We start from the raw sequence: 16320 nt of genomic DNA, 5'->3' as shown, positions 1-16320 counted from the left end.
CCAGATGACACTAATAGCCTTTAATTTGACCCAAAAATCAAACCTGTAGTTTTTGATGACTACCATTTTACTAACATATATTTAATTCCCAGGGATGACAATTCTTTTGGCTACTGATTCAAAGACAAATATCCTGTAGCAATGAAAACAACCTTTGATTCTTCATGACACTCAATTTTTAACATACTTCCAAGAAGTTTTCTCATTCAGATGAAAAGTGATGTTTACGGATCTGTAAATGTATTAAATCATTTATTTGACATGAAAACAGTGTCTTTAAAATATCCTCATTTTTACTCAACATAGACAGAGCATATGAACCAGATTTACAGGGATGCATCCCTGCTGTTCATTCTTTCTGGCACTAGAATGTCACCAGCCCTGTGGCCTGACACTTGAACAAAACTCTACATAGAAAACGAGTTTCTAGAACACAATTTCTTGCCTGCTGGAAGCAAACTTCAAGGTAGACTTTTGTCATTGTTACTTGTTTGCAAATCCATCTCATAAACCAGAAGCAAAGATGTGACTCCACACTTAAAACTAGAAAGTTGTCTAAAAGTGCTACTTTGCAGCCCCTGGCCACATGCCAAGTCGTCTGGTACAAAAGGACTATTCTTCCAGGAAAATAATGAAGCTCTGCAGTTTTAGCTTCAATTTAAGGAAAAAAGAGGCACTCCATTGAGGTTGGTATTTATTATGCATGCTAGATAGGGGTAAAAATGTCTTCCTTTTAACTTAGACATTAGGTAAAGCATTCTAGACATTATGGAGCAAAGAAGTTATGTTCTTTTTCTTTTTAAAAACATACTGACTCTTTCAATTTATTTTTTTTAAACTAGAAGTGTGCAAAATTTGATACTTCAAGCTCATTAGTTGGCTATTTAATAGTTTTGCTGTTTCATGTAGGTTCATGCATTCTGAGTCTTGTTTATAATTTTTCATTTTTTCTGAAGTAAATATAGTCATTAAAATGGATTTCTGATTAAAACATTATGGACTGGCAAAGGAATTTTGCTTTTATGCCTAAGAACAGCCTGTCCTTATAGTTCTGAGAGTTCAGATTCTGGCAGAATATATGTTAAAGAATATTTTAGACAGCAATTATTAAAACCTTTTTCACTGTTTCATAACACAGAACATGAGTCTTTCTTAAAAATAAAATAAAAATATTAGATTGCAGTGTCCCTGCAATACAATTGATTTATTTCAAGAATTAAAAGATAATTTTCCTTTTGGAGGGTTGATTTCACTAAAGTTTAATAAAGGAAAAAACCTTCCTGTTAATATTGCTCTGTAAATTATTGGCATTTCAGCAAAAGAAGGATTAAAGTAAAGACCCAGAGCTCATTCTGCCACAATTTTCTTTTATTTTGCTGAGGTGGGATTGCTTTACTCCAAGCACAGAAAGTACTTTAATTCTTTGAAAGTATACAGGGATGGAAAGCTGCAGAGCTGTACAGAGGTCAGTTTGGTGTAGTTTGATAGAGGCAAGAGTTAAAAAGCTCTCTGCAGAACGCTATATCACCAGGCACCCTCTTTCTGACAACATGGATTAGTTTGCCTGCATTAATACTCAGTTATTCTCTCTTCTTCCCCAGACCATACATACTGAGTACTAAGTGTCACAGCCTTGTCACTGCTGGCTCTTGGCCACTCACCTTGTGCAAAGAACCAGAAATAAGCACGTTTTGGCTCAAACTTTCTGACTGTTATGACAGGAAAAGCATGACCAGAGGAGAGAGTCCCTCAGAGGTGGTGCAGTGCTGTTCTGAGTCTGTTTATCAGTCTTATACTCAGTCTCCCTCCCTTTGACTCACTACCTGGAGGAGGGCTCAAAGGGCTGGCTGTGCATACGTGAAAAAAATGTGAAAAATCTGCTTGACACAAGAGGGGTGCGCCAGGTTAATTCTAAAAGGAAGTTGATTGGGCCCCCTTGCTCTCTTTTTCCTCTCTTTCACTTTCACTTTCTCTGTCTTGCAACCCCAGCTCTGGACCATCCATGCAGCAGGACCAACACAGGATCTAAGGACTGGTGATACTCTTTGTTCTCTCTCTCTCCCTTTTCTGTCTTTATTTCCCTCTTCCCTGTATTCCCAGGGTAGAATACAGCTATTGTATTGTACTTTGTACTCTGTACTGAAGTTTGATGCGGAAGTAGGGAGCTTGTGGAATTGTGTTGTGCCTTGTGAGCCAGAATCCTTGAGAAGTTTGTTATGGGACTTGAGGACTTACTGAAGTGTATTGTACGAAATCTAAGGACTTGTTAGCCATCTCTGCTTGTCAAAGTCTATTGTAGAATTTAAGGTCTTGTCAGCCAACACATTTTGAATCTAAACAGTGGGTTTAGATTCAACTGGTTGCTGAAGTTGTGATGACTGTACAATAAAGCACTAGAGTTCCCTGACATGTGGTCCCGTGTCTTTGTTCAGCCTGATGAGAATTTACGATCAACATCACTCCCCTACGAATGTGTTGTAACACCTTGGTCCCACCACTAGAACCCTTGCTTTGACACTGTATCCTTATACATCTGCAGGTCAGCATTTCATCTATCACAGTTACAGTCATTTAGAGACAACAGAGCATCTACTTCCTCTACTAAGTGCTAGTAAAGAATAAACGGTGACCAAAACAGCTGAACTCCATCCCCTTCCAAAGCACTAGACCTGAAGCTGAACACTGAAGGTAAGCAGATGTTCTGCATCTGTTACTAGTGATTTTGATTTAGGAGAGTGGTATTGCAACAATCCTTCAGGAGACCAAAACTCAAAAGTCATGTGCAATTTTTACTCAGTGGTTATTCTGAAAAACCACACTGGACAATTTTGCCCAAATGTTTTGGATTGTTTGCATTGACAGGAACCGGATCCTGCCCAAACTTTGTGGGTTCTATTAGTCAAAGTGTGCAGGCAGAACAGTTAGGAAAGGAAAGGAATTCTTAGATCCTGGCCTATACTCCTGGGGATGTGAAAGAGGAGGTAGAAAAAAAAACTACCAAAGTTATGCTGTGCAATCCTGGAATATGGTATATTACATCTCATTGTGAACCCGCATTTTATCTTTACAGGAAATACTGCATGAATAAAAATATCTTTCTCCCAGCCCACTCTCACCTCCCTTTAGAAAGATGAGCTCTCTTCGAGTAACTCCAAAATCATAGATGGACAGTTATACATTTATCGTAATGTTTCATGTAGCAAGTGTTGTCTCAAAACATGAAACTGCTACAAAGTGGTCATGACTACTTTAAATCATGTATTTTTTTCCTCTCCAACAGTCAAAAATAAAGAAGGGTGTAGTAAATAAAAAAGTAGAAGGATGCCAAAAGGTATTTGTCTTCATGTTATTTTGTGGCTTACCACATCATACTGAAGATTTCAGCATTATACTATGTTGAATGTTATATGAATTTGCCTGCCAGCATAGAGTGGTTCCCTTCTCTTCCAAAAGTTGTTGTAGGAAGTGAATCCTCTCTTTTAATTATAGATTAATTTAGATGGGAAGTGGTTATGCATACAAGAAAATTAAACTACCATCTATTTTATCTATGTCAATAACATAAAAACAAAAGTATGAAAAGTCTATGCAATCTCATCATGATGCCTCTCAAGTTCTCAAATGCTTTGTCAGTATTTTTTACTTCATACTTGACATGGATTTGGAATTAATTTTTATCTGTTTTTTTGCTCTATCATTTTCAAATCCTGATGCATTATTTTCTCCCAGCCAGTTTTCATCTTTCCCTTGTTCCTACACTTGGTATATGCTCAAATTCAAGATCTTGAACACAGCAGAATTCTCACCAAGGACGTTCCAAAAATATTTGGAAGGTGAACAGTTAGTCAAACAATGACTCCTGGTTCTGGTACAGCCACCTGCTCTTTCTTCTCCACTTTCAAACATCATACCTATTTCTAAGGCATTCAGAAATACTAGAAATATTTTCTCTTTCCATTCGCTTAAAAGACTTTCACCTCAGCTTCTCCAGCATCCTTGGAGAAAGAGGATTTGTACTATTGTTTGTGCTATTAGGCTGTTTACGATTATTCTTTATTTCTATTTTTAGTTCACTTTTCTCATTGTAGATTTTGGCTTTTCTGGCAACACCTGTCATGCAAATACTGAAATAGCATCAATAACCCTGAAGATGTACATATTAAATGTTCATTACACACACTCTTCAAAGCAAATCCCATTATATCTTGTTGGTTTGTTAGCATTATGTTTTGGTTTTCACATGAGAAGCGTTTTGTGGTAATTAAATATTAGCTTGTGGCTAATATTTACTCCCACATTCCTCCAATATATGGTGCAGCAACTCTATTTTGAGATGTACCCTAATTTATCCTTCAGATTTAGTGCCACAGATAGGCTTATGTTCTACTAATCCAAGGTCCTATATGACGATTCCATTCCATGGAGTAGTAGAGTTACTACTTCCTTCCTTTTACTTTCAAAAAATACTACTCATTTTTAAATATTAGATTGGTGCAATTTCCCCTGATAGACAGCAAATAACTGAATTTATAATCACACATTTTATAAAATGCAAGTTGCATAATATAGCATGATGGCTATATTCCATTATGCTTCATTACTAGGTTGAAAACTACTGACACAGGTGGAGTTTTTCTCTTTAGTATTCTATTATTCTAAATTATGATTGCACTGTAGGCTACTCTATGTAGTAAATAATCTAAATACAATTCCTGCCTGGCACCCTACTAACAGTGAGCAGCACCTTCCATCCTAGGTGGTCCTGGGGCCTTACTTAAATTCTAGCTAGGTAATTACATTCCGCCTGCCTGAGGTCTCCTTCAAACTTTGCAAATGTATTCTTCATTTGTCGTGATTTTGTAGTGGTGCTGCAGGCTATGGAACAGCTGCACTTGGGTACTACAGCAATCTTGGTACCTCAGTATAACTTACCTCAGCTCTTTTCCATACTCTTTAGAATCATGGGATTAAAACTGATAGACAGTAACTTGGTGGTAGTGATGGTGGTGTTTGTTTTTAGTATTTAAAAATAGGTAATTGAGTTCATCAACTTCCTCAAGATACAAAACTACTCATTCTTCAGCTGTAATGCTAATGGTTGGCAAGTTATCTAAAGTGTCTGACATTGCTTCAGAAAGCCATGTTAAATTAATTCTAGAGAAAAGCATGTAATCACTGATAAGTCTTAGAGAGCAGAGCAGGAATGAAAGTAAAACAAGGAGAAATCACCAGTAGGCTGGGGCTTTCTAGTCAGTAATTCCAGATTGAACGTCCACATTCATGGTACACAGCTTAAAGCAGTGAAAGTAGTAAAGGACAAAGGATTCAATTAATTCAAGGAAAAGTGATCCTTCAATAAACAGTATATTTTGGAATACATCATTTCAGCATGATAAAGTACCTAACACAAAGACAAATTCTAATTCACTTTCAGAAATGTTGAACAGTAGACAGTGATTCAAAGGAGAAACAGAACTCTGCAAACAACAGAACTGCATCAGAGAATAAAGTTCTGTTACATGGCACTAAAGGTTCCATTACGAAGGTAGTAAATTGTTTATGGCCAATCCAACACTATTACTCATGATTATGTTTATCCTTATGCTCTGTGAGGACTACAGACAACCAAGCAGGAGGAGAAAATTCCTCCTTACAAACAAAAAGCTCATCACATTGGAACAAAGCAGATATTTTCCAAATTATTTCTGGGTGGAAAAAAAAAAGTAAAAAAAAAAAAGACCAACACAAAAGCGAGGGAAATATTCTGAACCCAGCTCCTTTTCCTAGTAGCTTAAAAGACTCATCTCTAATTCAGAAACCTACAGGGCAAATCATGTCCCTTGTCTGATAGAGTTCTGCAAAGAGATTTTCCTCTTTAACGTGAGCTAAGCACTGAAGCATCAATTTTTTCTTTCTAAGGTTTTAACGGAGATTTCATCAGGGCCTGAGAGAACTTTCTGGTCAAAACTTACATGCCTGCTGATAATTTCCAAATAAAAGCACAAAGACTTCCAATATCTGACTGCATTAGGGACTATTTACACTGATGTGTTTAAGTGAAAGCATTGTTTTAGGTGGCAGCTTTTGGAAAAATCATTCTATTTAATAGTTTCTTAATTTCCGAGCTCCAAATGAATCACCATATTGTTATATGTAAATAAATATTCACAGTATAGAAGTGATACTTGTGCTTCGAGAAAAGTTAAGGGTATCTCTGGCTTTCCAAATAAGCATTCTCAGTAATAACATATTGGATAACTGACCTAATTTTTGTAAATTATATAGTTCAGATATTGCAAATCTTTAATAAATACGCAAGTGTTGTGCCTAAAAAGACCTTACTACAAAATCAACATTTCAAAAAAAGGCCATTAACTAAAATAAGACACCCTTATTTAGAAGGGTTATGTATGTCATTGGGGCATTTTCTCTAATTTAATTCTTCATCAATTAATCTAATTCTCCATTCTAGTCCACCATTGCAAGTAATGGAAACTGATTAAAACCTGTAAAGCTTAACTAAATAAAGTATTTGTCTTTAGTAGTGGTACTTACAGTAAAAATTATGTCTTGCTTGTGGGTTCCTCATTTGGTGATGTAAGATTCAGAAGTCACCATGCTTTTGTCTAACATAAAGCATTTCTTTTATTGCTGTCTTTACGGAGTCTTCTGAACAAGTCATTTCGTCATAACATATTCTCTTCCGAAGTACACATATGTTCTCTCTCCGTATTTCCTGTCCAAAATACTAAATGCACAAATAAAAGTAAACTAGTAAGATGCTAATTATGATACATGGCATTTTTATCATGTTGTAAATTTTCACATTACTTTACAAAGGGCAGGTGATTGAATGCGTAAGGAGGTGCTTAGAAACCTGAACCAAAATTACCTGATTCTCTTAAAAGATTGAATAATTGTCTCTGAAATGTTCCAGAAGGTTTAAAGAGAACATAGCTTCTTTACTCTGAATTAATACATGAAAATTAGTGTTATCATTAATCCTTCCTTTCTTAAGCATCATTCACATGAAACATGCATGTGCAGCATGGAGTCTAATTGCCAATGAAAGACCCCCAGGATGTTTTAGGATCAGTTGTGCCTCAAAGTATAAAATTTGTTCCATTGTTTAAAGAAGGAAGATTTACATTGCTACAATTTCTTTTCTTATTTATGAGTTTCCTAAGGCGCAGTCACAAAAGAGGCTATTAAGCATCTTTTCTCAACTGTATCAATAGTTATTGATTAGGAAATTGATGAGGGGTTATTGATCTTAAGGAGGGAATAATATAATCTTTAGAGTTTGATTTTATTTTCTGTAACATTTTTTAGAAATTTGTCTTCCCCATCCCTCCTTCCCATGGGCTGCAGGATTATGAATATCTCAGATACACATTTTGAAAAAGGATCCTAATTTATTTAGTTCCCTACCTTCAGTTGCACACAGATTTGCTAAGTTCAGATTTCATTAATTTGAGGCATGATATTTTCATAGAATTCCTTAAAAGAAAATCATATGTTGTAGCTATTCCATATTCTAGAAAATTATATCACATAGGAATCTTACACAGAAAATCTGGTCTGTTAGTCATAATATTTGTAAAACACAATTGTCACAGCAGTCACCCAACCAAGTAGAAAAAAGAATACTATTTTAGGTAATGTGCTGATATGGCAGTCATATGACCTTATTCTTAAATTTCTGACATATCATTATAAATATTTGAAGATATAGTGAGGGATTAAGAGAATGAATGCAACCATCTCTCTCTTAAATTCTATGATCCATTTTTAAATATATGCATCCACAAACAAAGGAATATCTTCATCAGCAAAAGAAAGTCTAGCTTGACCTCTGGGACTTAAATTTGTAGCCAAACAATTGTGCATGCTTCATTTCCAATACACTATTCATTCTCTGAATTCTTTTATGGCCAACAGATGAACTCCTCTAGCCAACAAAACAAAACAAAACAAAACAAAACAAAACAAAACAAAACAAAACAAAACAAAACAAACAAAAACCACAAAAAACCCATACAAAAACAGAAATCTGAAAACCTCCCTGTTTCCGAAGGCTGTGTTACATAGAACTCATTCCGACTCTTATACAATCAAAAAAGGAACTCTTCTCATGAATTTCACAGGTTGGTAATCCAGGCTCAGACTCAGGAAACAGAAGCACTAAACCATGGTGCTCATGGCCAGTCGTATGATGTCATTTCTTAGGATTTTCACAGAATCTCTTAATAGAGAGGAGTGCCATATATGAGTCCCTGTGATAACACTTCAATAGTTTCACATATCTAACTCTCACAACTTTCCACCAGAAGCTCTAAAAATAGTTAATATTTTCCTTAAAGCCCTGAAGTCAGGCAAACATTTTAGAACACCAGAAGGGGGTTTCTTTGATTGTTAGTCTTTTTCTTGTTGTTAAAATTTGGAAATATGAATTGCAGTTGACAAAGACCAAACAAAAGAAGAATACATAGTATTTTTTGTTAACTTTAAAATTTACCAAGAGCCTGACAGCTATGATGGAGATGCACATGCAAATTAAAGGAAAATCTGCTTTGCAGCAGATTTTTAGCTATGTATAATTTGCTACTAATCGCTAGTGCAAGGAGTTTTTTAAATCAGAGAATTTTTCTGGGTTTGTGCATTTTAGGTACAGGATCCCAGCTACTCTGTAAGCAACTGCTTGCAGTTCTGATAGGCAACACTCTTCTGCTCCAAGTGATACAAATCTTTTGTTCCAGCCTTCTGTCTCTCTGAGAAAACAAACATGTACATTCTACCACCTAAGAACCAAAAAAATCAACCCCACAGAAAACCAAGACGCAGGAATTTTAGGTAAAAAATAAGTAAGAAGTTCTTGCAACTAAAAGAATCATCAAAGATGGTCAAAGCAAGCCTGGCACTGTGAGCTGAAAGCCTAAATTATCATGAGAGATTTTCCACATAGCATGTCTTTCTGCTCTAATTCTGTTTTGATTGGTTGGCTTTTTTTTCTACAGGTAAAACTATTTGTCTGGTGCGTATGCTTATGAAAATGCTTTCAAATTATCAATTCTCTTTACTTAAGCCATTTTTGATCATTTGGTTATTACACAAGCACACTAATTACCTGTTCTCATTTCTCATTTCTATTAAGTTGTGTAACTCATTTTCCATGAGCAACTGCCACAACTCCCTGTAAATCTAGTGTGCCTGCACTTGGGTACCGACAATAATTAGGAATGTATGAAATCAGTTCACTTAATATGAGTCATTTAATGAAAATCTTTGAGTGTAAATCCAGAATACGAGAAGAGTTTGACTCTATGCACCAGAAATTAATTGACAGGTTTTCTTGGAATTCCTAAGGAATCTCTGCTGGATTGTCCACTGAGAATTAGGGTAGATCAAATTATCTTTTCTTTGATAAAATAATGCAAATCTCATTTGTATTCTAAGATTATGCAGCCATAACTCTGATATCATCTCTTTACAATCTTCAATTGTAATAATTTGAATTTTCTAGAGACTGGAAAAACTATTACAGCTAGTAGATCTTATATTAATTTCCATTTTGTCCTTATTATTTCCTTCCTTTCTTTTTCCTAACCTCTTCTCTCCAATCTTGTCCCCAGAAATGTTTTTTTCAGGATCTCTTTAGTCTCTGCTCTCTCTTCTGCCATCTCTGATGGCCCAGAAGATCTTGGAATCATAGAATCATAGAATCAGTTGGGTTGGAAGGGACCTCTGAGATAATCAAGTCCAACTCTTGATCCAACACCGCCATCGTTACTAGGCCATGGCACTAAGTGCCATATGCAGTCTCATCTTAAAAACCTCCAGGGACAGAGAATCCACCACTTCCCTGGGCAGCCCATTCCAATACCTGATTACCCTTTCTGTAAAGAAATTCTTCCTAATATCTAACCTAAACCTCTCCTGGCACAGCTTAAGACGGTGCCCTCTTGTCTTACTGATAGCTGTCTGGGAGAAGAGACCGACCCCCACCTGGCCACAACCTCCTTTCAGGGAGCTGTAGGGAGTGATGAGGTCACCCCGAGCCTCCTCTTCTCCAGGCTGAACAACCCCAGCTCCCTCAGCCTCTCCTCATAGGACTTGTGCTCAAGTCCCTTTACCAGCCTTGTTGCTCTTCTCTGGACCTGCTCCAGCACCTCAATATCCTTCCTGAACTGAGGGGCCCAGAACTGGACACAGTTCTCAAGGTGTGGTCTCACCAATGCAGAGTACAGGGGAAGGATCACTTCCCTGGTCCTGCTGGCCACACTGTTCCTGATCCAGGCCAGGATGCCATTGGCCTTCTTGGCCACCTGGGCACACTGCTGGCTCATGTTCAGCTTCCTGTCAATCCAAACTCCCAGGTCCCTTTCTGCCTGGCTGCTCTCCAGCCACTCTGTCCCCAGCCTGTAGCGCTGCAGGGGGGTTGTTGTGGCCAAAGTGGAGGACCTGGCACTTGGCCTCGAACCTCATCCCGCTGGAATCACCCCAACTCTCCAGCCTGTCCAGGTCCCTCTGTAGAGCCCTCCTGCCTTCCAGGTGATTGACACTCCCCCCCAACTTAGTGTCATCTGCAAATTCACTGATGGTGGACTCAGACCCCTCATCTAAGTCATCAATAAAGGTATTAAACAGAACTGGGCCCAACACTGTTATCCTTCACGGAAGTGGTGAGATTAAGTTCAAGTTGTGCCTTCTTCTCTCTAATTTTCTTTCTACATGACCTAACTATATTCCTAACTATACTCTTCCTGAGTATCCAGTCCTTTTTTCCATAATCGGTAGGCTCTCTTCTTTACCCTAATTTCCTTCAAAATCTCCCTGTTCAGTCAGACCAGTCGTCTTCTTCGCCGGCTTGCCTTTCAGCACACTGGGACTGCCTGCTCCTGTGCGTTCAAGACTTCCTTCTTGAAGCATGTCCATCCCTCCTGGACCCCTTTGTTTTCAAGGGTTGTTTCTCAAGGTACACTGAATTAGTCTTCTGAAGAGGCCGAAATCTGCCCTCTGGAAGTCCTGCATAGAGGTTTTATTGATGGTCCTCCTTGCATCCCTGAGTATTGAAAACTCTATTATTTCGTGGTCACAGTGCCCCAGACGGCCTCTGACCACCACATCTCCCACCAGCCCTCTCTGTTTGTGAACAGAAGGTCTAGCAGGGCCCCATCCCTGGTAGGCTCATTTACCAGTTGGAGCAGGAAATTATCCTCTATACGCTCTAGGAATCTCCTAGACTGCCTCTATATAGATGAATTTTAGGTTTAAAAGAAAAAAAAAACACAACAAAACCAATAATTGGTTCCAGAAGTTTATCTGTTTTATGAAACGGTTTGGGTATATTTTTTTTGCTTTATTCTGTATTTTTGTCCATTTATCTGTAGTTTTTTTCCTGTGTTAATAGCAATTTGCAGTTGTGAATATACTGCATCAAAAGTCCAAATTCTTAGTTTCAGTAGAGTTCAATAATACTCTTAACCCCTCAAAATTGCTTTACCTTTCTCTCACTTTTCATGAAAAACTCCATGAATTGATTCCAAGTTTGTCTTGATGAAATATCCTAATACGAAAATACAGCCAGTTTTGGCTGGTGTCCCACAAACACGCAATGCATGTGCACAGCAATCTAGGCTTTTGAGCAAAATACATCTACTGCTGGAACAGACCCCAGAACCATTTTCTCTTATGTATCAGAGAAAATTTTACTGTGTCATACTGGCTGATACAAGACAGAAAACATTTGAAGTTTCAAATGCCTTTTTGGATTTCTACCATAAGACATAAACCTGTTGATGTACTGTAACAAATACAACAAATTACTCAAATTGCCCTTCTCTGAAGAAGGTAATAAGAGATCTTCCTGCTGACAAAGTTCAACAAAGTTCAGATGCTTGCCTCACACCTAAGGCATGGAAAGTTACCAAAAAAGTTGAAGGGGAAATACTTGCTGGTCCCTTCTCACATCACAAGACAATTAACACCAGTTAGTTACTAAAAATACTAAGCTAAAGACATCCAGTTACTTCCTCAGCTGGAGTAACTGGCCTCAATTCCCAGTATGTGAGAAAATGGGTCGGCTCCAAACATAGTCCAGGTTCAAAGCCAGGGCACAGAGATACCCAAGCACACAGCAAAGTTGCTGGCTCAGTTTCATCCCATGAGCGCTCTCAGTCTGTTTCAGAGGAGATAAAAAAACAATCAGTCCTCCACATCTTCCTAAAGCCTCTCTCTCTCTTGTACCTGAAGGTATTTATGTCCTTTTCCTGCTTCAACACAAACAGATGAGTTTCAGGAATTGCTGGTGTTGATTTTAACCAAACTGTCTGACTTTGTGCTGAAATACAGTGAAGAGTGCGCATATACTGCCTTACAGTGAATCAGCTTTTAGTAAGTTGTTTTCCACCTCTTAGCTTCTAGCTATCAGTTCTCACGTCAGCCACAATGCCTGAAAATTGTCCAATAGTTATGCTGTAAACCTGCTAACCCTCGAAATGGGCAAGTTTAGCATTTCATAACGCAAGCTCTAAATGAGCTTGGGTAAATAAACCAATACTGCACTCTTTGACTGAATCTGTGGCTGTCATGGTTTAAATGTGGACTGTTTTCCTTATTTAAATAAAGACATCAACTATCTTGCCTTATGAAGATACAACTTTCCTAAAGGTGTAATTTTTATATATTTATACCAGATATGCCATCTGTAGGGATAAAGTCTGCAACTGAGTGATATAATTATGTTATCAACAAAATATTCAAAGTAAATATTTTTCTTATAAAATCTTATCAGATTAATTTAATTCCTTTTGAAATCAATGACAAAGCACAAATTCCCACATACAACTCTTAGGAGTTAGAAATATTAACTATTTTTCTAATTAAAAATTCACCTCCTTTCAAACACATATGGACCCTGTCTAACCAATCCTCTGTATACAGGTTCCATAATGCTTCTCTATTCAATCTCATATCATTTTACTGAGGCAATATTGACTCTATTCTATTGTACAGATACAAATACTTGGGCAAAATAAAGCATCTTAACTGTGCCTGAACTGCAAGTATTAGAGATAAAACTGCTCCTGCATTGTACTTCAGCCCATGAACTACACATCAGTTACAGAAAAGTCATGCAATGCCTAAAAAATAGTGATCTAGGTAAAAGTGTGAACCCCTGTACCTTCAACAGCATCACGGGCAGAACTGTACTAGTGGCACCACTGATATCAGGTATAACTAAACTATTTGAAATGATGACTGTTTTCATCTAAGAAATGAGAAACAGAACCACAGGAACTGAATTGCAAATTTGAGATGCAAAATCATATTTTTAAAGGTATATACATCTATGTACACGTGTTGGCACAAAAGGTATTATTACACAATAGGAATATAATACTACACTGACACACAACCACAGCTGCAGTGAAAGCAAAAGATGATGAACCCAAAACTGAAGAGAAAATTCTTTTCACTCAGTGTGACAAGAATTTAAAAGATCCAAATGAGTACAGGCATTTATGTGACTATTTTTATGTAGAAGGATATTCAGAACTATGTACTTGATATGAAAGTTGCAAAAGAAGTTAATATTTTGTAGTAATTCTTAATAAAATTTCTCTTTACTAATATTTAAGATAAGAAATCATTTAAGAAGTGTGAAAAAGCCACAAGACTAAGGCTGATATGGAAAAATAGCACAAGAATAATTATGGAGAAACAGCACAAGAGTGAAATAACAGAATCAGGAGGACTAAGAAACAAAATGAGTTCTAAAAGCCATGATGGATTAAAAACAAAAAAAAAAAGCAACCAAAAGGAGAGTTTTATTAATACTTCAAAATTCAGTGAAAACCAAAGGAAAGTACAGATTCATTATTTCACAAGGCAAAAAGTAAACAACAGATGAGTCAGAGAAGGTTGAAGCCTAATGAAACAAGGAAGACTATGCAATTAATGTTGTCTTACCTTTCTAAGCTGGAGTTCCCCCCAAGAATAAGATGCCCCATATCTCCACAGAAAATCTATGTAACAGTGAGGTAAGTATATGGCAGTCACCAGGTTGCTGTTAAAATAACATCTATGCTGTGGCCATAAAAGGATCTGGGAAGGAAAAATGAACCACTGTGGCCATTTTACAGGGAATAGTGTGGGATAAGAATGTATTTGGCTTTTAGGGGAAAGGATAGGATTATGACAACTTGTGTTTCTAAGAAAAGCACTCTCATCTTGAATGATACTGCATCAGCCTCAGAAATGGCCTCCTAGCCAACACTTAGGAGAAGGAATGAGTGTTCATGGAAATGCTGCCAATTTGGAGGAGAATGGAGTATGAAAAGGGAGAAATTTGGGAAACCAACAATCCCATTCTGTCATGTTTTAATCTGGCACAGCAGCTTTCAGCTATGTACTGCATTCATTTTTTCTTATAAGATCATCCTCCTCCAAAGAAGAGAGAAACAGCCTTTCCTTAAGCAGATGATCTCTTCATACATGCACACAGACTGCCAATTTCAGCCTCACCAAGGGTGGATTTTAAGAGCTGGATTCTGCTTCTCCTGGATGAACAGAGTCAGATGGATGCTGTCTGCAGTTAGATCTGCAGTAACTTGCTATGCCCAACAGGTCTGTAGAGACAGGATTAATTTGAAGACTGCGAGACTGTATCACTGGGAAGAGACAGCATAACTCAATATCCCTAGCATGAAAATGGAGTTATTTACTGTCACTTTTCAGAAACTGACTAGAATTTGTTTCAATTATACAAGAGCACACTTCAGTTTTAGAAAATATGGGTGTTTTTGTATAGCTGAGGCAGATGGATGGCTGTTCTGTCTTAGAAAAACAGAAAAACAATACCCCATAAGATAACATTTAAATATTTATATGTAAAATAGGTGATACCAGACACTCAAACATCTTGCACATGTCATTTGCATTCAATTAAGCTGTTTTGTTTGATGATGGAAATGTGACATTAGGAAATTATAATGAGCCCTTCTGATGAGTCTGACTGCCATCTCAGTAGCATCCATGGAGCAAGACTGGCTTCATAACTTGCTTCATCCCCATCACCCACTCAGCACTTCTGCCATAAGTCTCAATTCTACATTGCTACAGCAGAGAGGTGAAAAATCTTACCCGAGAAACATCAACACATAAATGGGTTGAGCCAAGAGGTAATCTGATAGCTACATTTCTCTTTCAGTGCTGCTGGGCAGTGTATTCCAGATGGTGTGGGTGCTGTGAACACCTCCAATTGCCTTCATTTGAAGGAAGGAAAAAGTGCCATAGTCCTTTGAAAAGGTCAACACTAGCAACTCTCTCAGTAACAGCATAAAGAAAATCCAAGATGTAAGTTGCCTATTGTTAAATACAATAATTATGTTAATGGACAGCCACTACAGATGTACTTCAGCCTTTCTAATGATTTCATAACCATGAGGAACAAAATGATTTCTACTTCCCATGGAGTACATATGTCAGATTTAACAGTTTGAAGATAAATAAGAACTGAGTTGCTAAATCCTTACTAGCATTCAACATCCATGAAAATCAAAATGTTCTCCATCGCACTTAAACAGAGGGCATTAGATATTTTCAGATCATGATCTGAAACATAATATAATCTTGGCCCACAAGGCAAAAGGATTAAACAGAAGTATTTCCAGTCATTTCTGTACAAAGTATAGAGAATCACTGCTAAAAAGTGAATGTGCTTAAATCTGTATTCAAAATACCCAAAAAGACAAGGTTCTTCAAAGTTGCTGTGAACTGTATTGCTCTTCCATGGACTTATAGACAACTGGGCTTTATGGATATTTGGGTTCTATAAATATGCTGTTGAAAGCATGTTTCCTCCTACAACCATATAGCGAGATGGTGCTAACTGGTATACTTGAGGAAGAGAATTTATTCTTCACCAATTCACCAGGTGAGGGAAGAGTGGTGCTAAAAATGCATTCTGTTCCTGCTTCCTCCTGTCATGTTAGTTCTACAGTCAAGAAAAACTCTTATAAGGATACAGAAGTGTCCTCCTACTCCTGTGACACATAAACTTACGTTTCAAGGCCAGCAACAATCAGACTGGATGGGAAGAAAGAAATAGAGGCAAGGATGAATATAGGACTGGAATGCATATCTATTACATGGACTGCAGCAATTTGGAAAAGCAAGCTGAAGAAAGGGACAGGAAAATCACAGAAACTTTCATGCTTTTTGTCTGTCCCAAAGCCTTTAAAAGCTAAGATTGTTTCAATTGTCCCAGGGAAGGTTGAGGAATAAGATGACAGGGCAAAGAAGATAACCAAACTCAAC

General features: G+C 37.4%; 1 protein-coding gene across 1 annotated transcript in view; it reads right to left on the bottom strand.

The window, feature by feature from the left end:
* The window catches only part of KCNK2 (potassium two pore domain channel subfamily K member 2), a 107683-nt gene extending 100182 nt beyond the window's left edge, over positions 1–7501 (bottom strand). Inside the window, exons 1-2 of the mRNA XM_051783933.1 lie at positions 7432–7501; positions 6556–6748 (exon numbers count right to left, since the gene is read on the bottom strand). Coding sequence (XP_051639893.1) covers positions 6556–6589 — 34 coding nt within the window. The 5' untranslated portion in view covers positions 6590–6748; positions 7432–7501. The remainder of the gene's footprint in view (positions 1–6555; positions 6749–7431) is intronic.
* Positions 7502–16320: the final 8819 nt, after the last annotated feature.

The sequence above is a fragment of the Manacus candei genome, unplaced genomic scaffold, assembly GCF_025592945.1.
Source record: "Manacus candei isolate 608988 ecotype Guabito, Panama unplaced genomic scaffold, ASM2559294v1 h1tg000017l, whole genome shotgun sequence".
Taxonomy (NCBI): domain Eukaryota; kingdom Metazoa; phylum Chordata; class Aves; order Passeriformes; family Pipridae; genus Manacus; species Manacus candei.
Note: the sequence above shows the minus strand (reverse complement) of the source record. Positions and strands in the feature narration are given on the sequence as shown.